The 7,438-nt window shown below is 35.2% G+C and overlaps 1 protein-coding gene across 7 annotated transcripts in view; it reads right to left on the bottom strand.

Moving 5' to 3' along the window:
- LRBA (LPS responsive beige-like anchor protein) overlaps nucleotides 1-7,438 on the bottom strand; it is a 772,087-nt gene that overhangs the window by 631,375 nt on the left and 133,274 nt on the right. For all 7 annotated transcript variants that reach the window (XM_040472514.1, XM_040472528.1, XM_040472537.1 and 4 more), the window contains exon 14: nucleotides 5,543-5,711. In XM_040472514.1, the coding sequence (XP_040328448.1) occupies nucleotides 5,543-5,711 (169 nt within the window). The remainder of the gene's footprint in view (nucleotides 1-5,542; nucleotides 5,712-7,438) is intronic.

Here is a 7,438-nt window from a genome sequence, read left to right as displayed (position 1 = left end):
AAAAAAAAAAAAATTTAAAAAAAAAAAAAAAAAGTGAGTCACCGAAAGGGACTTAAGCCTCAATACTATCATTTAGAACTGAAAAGATAAAGAGTTTCCCAGATGAGCAAAAGGTAGAGAAGTTCATTACCACTAAACATGCTCTATAAGAAATATTAAAGGGACTTTTTTAGGAAGGAATAAAAAAAGGCCATAACTAGAAATAAGAAAATATCAGAAAGAAAAAAAACACACTGGTAAAGGCAAACATATAGTAAAGGTAGGTGATCACTCACTTGGAAAGGTAGTATAAAACTCAAAGACCAAAGTAGTAAAATCAACTCTATCTACAATAATCAGTTAAGAAATACACTAAATAAAAAGTTTAAAATATGGTATCAAACTATAAAATATTGGGAGATGAGGGGAGCAAAAATGTAATACTTTTAGAATGCATTTGAACTTAAGGAATGACAACTTAAAATGAACTTCTATATACTTAGGTTTTTAGATTTGAAGCTCATGGCAACCACAAAGAAACCTTTGAAACACAAAAAACAAAAAGAAAGGAATCCAAAAATAACACTAAACAAAATCATCAAATCACAAGGAAAAATAGCAAGAAGGAAGAAAGGAACAGAGAAGTACAAAAAAAAAAAAAAAGTAAGTCATTTAACAAAATAGCAATAAATATGTATCAGTAATAACTATGAATTTGAATGAGTAAGAAAAAAAAAAGGTGGGGGGCCTGGGTGGCTCAGTCAGTGAAGCATCTGACTTCAGCTCAGGTCATGATCTCGCAGTTTGTGAGTTTGAGCCCCGCTGACAGCTCAGGGCCTGAAGCCTGCTTCGGTTTCTGTGTCTCCCCCTCTCTCTGCCCCTCCCATGCTCACACTCTGTCTCTAACTGTCTCAAAAATAAACAAACATTAAAAAAAAACTAAATAAAAAAAAAAAAAAACAAGACCCTCTATATGCTGCCATCAAAAGACTCACTGCAGATCTAAAGATACACATAGACTAAAAGTGAAGTGATGGGAAAAGATATACCATGAAAACAGATATGAAAAAAAAGCTGGACTGGCAATACTTATATCACACAGTAGAGACTTTTTAAAAAGCTGTAACAAGAGATAAAGCACATTACAAAATGATAAAGGGATTAATCCAACAAGAAGGCATAATACTTGTAAATATTTATGTCCAAATATTATGCCCAACACTGCAGCACCTAAATACATAAAGCAAACATTACCAAACAAAAAGGGAGAAACTGACAGTAATACAATAATAGTAGGGGATTTTAACACTCCCCTTACATCAATAGATAGATCATCCAGACAGAATATGAATAAGAAAACACTGGCCTTAAATAACACATTAGACCATATACACTAAACAGGTATGTACAGAACATTCCATCCAAAAAACCCAAGACACATCTTCTCAAGTACATGAAACATTCTCTAGAATATTAGCATGACAGACCACAAAACAAGTCTCTTTAAATAAATTTAAGAAGACTGAAATTGCAGGAGCACCTGGGTGATTCAGTTGGTTAAGCCTCCGACTTCAGCTCAGGTCATGATCTAGCAGTTTGTGGGTTCAAGCCCTGTGTCAGGCTCTGTGCTGAAAGTTCAGAACCTGGAGCCTGCTTCAGATTCTGTGTCTCCCTCTCTCTCTGCCTCTCCCCCAAGCATGTTCTGTCTCTCTCTTTCTCAAAAGTGAATAAACATTTTAAAAAATACACTTGATCTTAGCCAAAAGGCCGAGAAGCGATAACATTTTAAAAAATAAATAAGATAGGGGCGCCTAGGTGGCTCAGTCGGTTGAGTGTCCGACTTCGGCTCAGGTCATGATCTCACCATTCCCAAGTTCGAGCCCCATATCGGGCTCTGTGTTAACAACTCAGAGCCTGGAGCCTGTTTCAGATTCTGTGTCTCCCTCTCTGTCTCTGCCCCTCCCCAACTCGTGCTCTGTCTCTCTCTCTCAAAATAAATAAACATTAAAAAATATTGTTCAAATAAAATAAAATACATTAAATTAAAAAAAAGACTGAAATTGGATCAAGCATCTTTCCAACCAAATGATATGAAACTAGAAATCAATTACAAGAATAAAACTAGAAAAAAACACATACATGCAGAGACCAAAAAACATGTTACTAAAAAACCAATAGGAGAGGTGCCTGGGTGGCTCAGTCAGCTAAGGATCTGACTTCGGCTCAGATCATGATCTCACGGTTTGTGAGTTCAAGCCACCTGTCAGGCTCTATGGTAACATCACAGAGCCTGGAGCCTGCTTTAAATTCTGTATCTCTCCCTCTCTCTTTGCCCCTTCCCCACCCACCCTCTGTCTCTCAAAAAAAAAAAAAAAAAGTTAAAAGTAAATAAAAATAAAAAAACCAATGGGCCAAAAAAAAAAAAAAATCAAAAAGGATATTCGAAAATACCTTGAGACAAATGAAAGTGAAAACATAATGTTCCAGTATCTATGAAATGCAGCAAAGGCAGATCCAAAAGGGAAGTTTATGTCAAAACAGGCCTACCTCAAGAACAAGAAAAATCTCTAAGAGGACATACAGATGGCCAACAGGCACATGAAAAGATGCCCAACATCACTAACCATCTGGGAAATGCAAATCAAAACCATAATGAGACATCACCTCACACCTGCCAGAATGGCTAAAATCAAAAAGACAAGAAGTAATAAATATTAGTGAGAATGTGAAGAAAAATAACCTTAACACACTGTTGACAACATAAACTGGTGTAGCCGCTATAGAAAACAGTATGGAGATTCCTCAAAATATAAAAATTAGAACTGCCATACAATCCAGCAATTCCACTTCTAGGTGTTTACCCAAAAAAACTATGAATTTAAAAACATTTGCATCCCTATGTTAACCACACCATTATTTACCATAGTGAAGACACAGAAGTAACCTAAATGTCCATAGACAGATACAAGGATAAAGATGTGGCGAGTACACACACACACACACACACACACACACACACACACACAAACATGACACACTCAGGAATATTACTCAGCCATAAAAATGAAAACTTGTCACTGTGACATGTAGGGATAGGCCTAAAGAGTATTATGCTAAGTGAAGTCAGAGAAAGACATACTGATAATTTCACTTATATGTATAATCTGAAAAACAAAACAAATGAACAAAGTAAAACACTCATATGTACAGAAAACAAACTGACAATTACCAGAGGGGAGGAAGATAGCAGGACAGACAAAATAGATGAACAGATCAAGAGGTACAATTTTCCAATTATAAAATAAATTCAAAGAGTTTACTATTCAGTTTAAGGAATATAGTTAATAATATTGTAACAACTTTATATGTTGACAGATGGTGACTAGACTATTGTGGTAACCATTTTGTAATGTATATAAATATCAAATCACTATGTTGATACTAATACAATACTGTTCGTCAATTATTCCTCAATGTAAAGAGTTTTATGCCTTCTAGAAAGACATTCAATCTCACATACAATTGTATATACAATGTTTCAAATGTACAAAATGGGTTATGCTGAAACTATAATGCAGTTTATTTTTGATTAAGGTTAAATGAATTCTAAAACATGAAAATGAGGCAATAAAATTCATACTCAATAACAATATGCACTTATATTTTGCTTTAAAAGACTCTGAGAATGTTAGTACAGTAACAGAAGTTTACAAAGAAAAAAGAAAAGGAAAATCTAAATTTTATATGTGAATTTAGTAAGAAATAAACTTCTACTGTTACTATTGTATAAGCTAATACAAAAAATTTTTAAAGTACACCTCAACACAGTTTGGTTTGTTTAGAAGGGAATGTTATGTTGACTACCTCTGACATCTCCTCCTCTTCTTGAAAAAGTCCTTGGTCACACATGGCTCACATTAAAGTCAATTTTCATGTCTCAAACAAATAATCCTCAAGTAGAATGCTTTTGAAACCAAACCCCATTGTTGTAAGATCCTAAAGTTAGGTACCTGTTTGCCCCGTATTTTCTGCAATTCCGCCCCCAAACCCCCGCCACTAATCACTATCTACAGCTAGTTCTTAGACCACCAAAGCACAGGACCACCATGACCTCAAACAGATCAATTAAAATAGGAAGAAAATTGCTTAAAACTTTTTCCACATGACAATTCCTAGACAAAGAATAGGAGAGAGTTTCTGAGTTACAACAGAATTAATTACAAACTCTGTTCAGCTCTCTCACTTGAAGTATGAGACTTCCCCAAGGTCACTAATCAGTCTATAAAATAAATGCCAGAATACAAAACTAATATTCAGCACATGTACATGATACAGCTACATCAGGAAATTACGATCTAGCTCTACATATGCTACAACCTTACCACCTTAAAGAGATCATATAAATTCTGTGTGCACTCATATCTTTCTAAATTATACATAGTGTATTCTCTAAGAATAAGCAGAATTTATTTTGAAATGGATAAAGCAAGCTTCATACTAATATGAAACCTTGTGTTTATAAATCACTGAACAGCCAGCCAAAGCATTTAAGTACAGTGACTCTCCAGCATCTATCTATTTCCTGATTTCAAGCAGCAGCTCTCAATTTTTATCAAGGTACTGAACCCATCCTTGCTCTCAGATCATGTATTTCAGAGGTGGGACAGGCTTCCATGCCCATGTACAGGCAATCAGAAAAATACCTGCCACATAGACTGGACATATGATACAATCAGAGCCAATGAGCAGCAAAAGACTTTTGCTGGAAATGTTCAATACAGGCAGACACTCTTCTGCTGGACTTGTAGTTTTAAGGTTGTGAAGGTGGAGTGGCTGCTAAAGGGAGAGAATACATGAAAAGAGCCAACAAAGAAAAACTGGGAAATGGAGAGAGACAAACTGGGTTCAAGAGCCATATTCTGAATCCTTGCACCATGTTTTACTAAAAATGCCAATTTATATGAGGTGATTAACAACACCCTTTTACAACAACAGCCAATTTAAAGTAGGTTGTACTTACAACCAAAAGATCCACCATTTATCAAAATTTTTATTTTGATCCTTCCCATAAATTTCTGACATGATGAATGAATATTATCTTTCCAGTAATTTCCTGATTGATTATACAGGGAAATAATTATTGAAATTTTATAAGTTCATTATATTATTTATTAGAAGTAGATACTCCCCTACTTCCATAAGAAATCTCCATTTCCCCAAAAAACATGGTTTTTAATTATTCTCATTATGAGAATTAGCTTCTGCATCAACACCATATGCTAATATAAAATTTCTTCACATTTTCAGTGCCTTAATATACACTCTGCAAACAACTTACACCAGCAGCAGTAGCATTCTTCTATAAAAGTAGCTAGTTTTTATTTTAAGTAGTGAGTTATTAACCTCTGTCAATCACAATTCAGTACAAACTATTAAAATTATTAGTAAGATTAAAATATAATTTTGCCATGATGATATTCAGAAAAACTTCAAGAATAATATATTATTGGTTAAAACAAAGAAAAACAATCTATGACAAAATATGTAGGCTGAGATAATATACCTAATCCTTTTGGGGTGATACCACTTCGATCCTGAGGATTCACTGCCCAGTAGTAGTACTTCAGTGTATGCATGATGAGAAGCACTGTTCCAACTCTCCGAATGGCATTATATATGTTGACTGTACCAATGAATTCCGTGGACAGGTAAGTATAGAGTGTCAACTGAACCTAGAGAATCAAAATGAAGAGTTTACATCAAAGAAGCAGCCCAGCATTTTACCCATTTCCAGTATATGTTCAGGCTAGTTGCATGGACCATACTTTTTCCATGAAGATGCTGATCTTGATGGTAACAAGTTACCATGTTAAAAGGTAACAATAATCACAGGCGCATGCATATATATACACACATAAACACACACGTTCCTTATAAAACTAAACCAAGTAAATGCTTCTTTAAATAGTAGCATTATAAAGTAATCATCCCAAAATATATCAAATTTTTACAGCTATCCCATGAAAATAACTAACTCCTAATTAATTAGCACTTACTCATAAGCATATATAACTTATTTGTATAGTAAGTTTACTCTTCATACTATGCACAGTTGCTTTAAAAAACTGGAAATTTTCTTGGTTTTGCAGAAAATTAGAAGCTAGAATAACTCAAAGAAGAAATAAAAAAGTAGGAATAACCTGAAAGGGGGAAAGGCAGAAGTCAAAAGGGATAGAAAATGTAAAGCCTACCTTAAGAAATATTTATTAGAAAAACAGAATTCTGTTATAACAGCTCATTGCTACGAATATAATCTTAAGATTATAATTTCTCAACATGTTTATCAGTTTTATCCTCTAATTAGAAAAGGATTCTAAAGGGGAACCTGGGTGGCACAGTTAAGCATCCAACTTTGGCTCAGGTCATCTCACAGTCTGTGAGTTCAAGTCCCGTATCGGGTTCTGTGCTGCCAGCGCAGAGCCTGGAGCCTGCTTCGGATTCTGTCCCCCTCTCTCTGCCCCTCCTCTGCTCACGCTCTTTCTCTCTCTCTCTCTCTCTCTCTCTCTCTCTCTCTCAAAAATAAATAAACATTAAAAAAAAAAAAAGGATTCTAAAGGGGCACCTGGGTGGCTCAGTCGGTTAAGCGTCCAACTTCACCTCAGGTCATGACTCCACTGCTCGTGAATTCGAGCCCCACTTCAGGCTCTGTGCAGACAGCTCAGAGCCTGGAGCATGCTTCAGATTCTGTCTCCATCTCTCTGCCCCTCCCCCCTCTCTAATAGAAAAAATAAAACAAAAAAATTTTTAAATAATAAAAAGGGTTCCACTAGTCTTATTTCCAAATAAATCATCTCAATAAAAACATAAAAACTTACTAACTTCAAAATATAAGCTCTTATTATTATTTTAAAAGAGAGAGTGTCCAAGTGGGGGAGAGCGTAAAGAGGGAAAGGGAATCTTAAGCAGCCTGGGATCATGACCTGAGCTGAAATCAAGAGTCAGATGCTCAACCGACTGAGCCACCCAGGCACTCCTAAGCTCTTAATATATAAAGAAACACAGGATAAAGAGTGGCAGAGTCTGAACCACCTAAAATTGAAGACTAATGATTATAGCGTACAATACTATACATATGGTATATTCCAATGACTCGCAGAAAAATAATATTATTTTCATGCAGCTAATATCATTCAAATGGATAGGCCCAGTTTACTTGTCAGTGAGGCTATTTAACACTTTGTCACAACATTTTCTTACACCATTCACAAAAAAAAAAAAAACTCAAAATGGATGAAGGACCTGAATATAAGCCATCAGCTACAGCAATTTCTTACTTGACACATCTCCAAAGGCAAGGGAATTAAAAGCAAAAATGAACTACTGGGACTTCATCAAGATAAAACTTTTGCACTGCAAAGGAAACAATCAACAAAACTAAAAGGCAACTGATGGAATGGGA

Source organism: Herpailurus yagouaroundi, unplaced genomic scaffold (assembly GCF_014898765.1).
Source record: "Herpailurus yagouaroundi ecotype Mexico unplaced genomic scaffold, PumYag 28, whole genome shotgun sequence".
NCBI lineage: Eukaryota > Metazoa > Chordata > Mammalia > Carnivora > Felidae > Herpailurus > Herpailurus yagouaroundi.
This window is presented reverse-complemented; position numbering and strand designations above follow the sequence as displayed.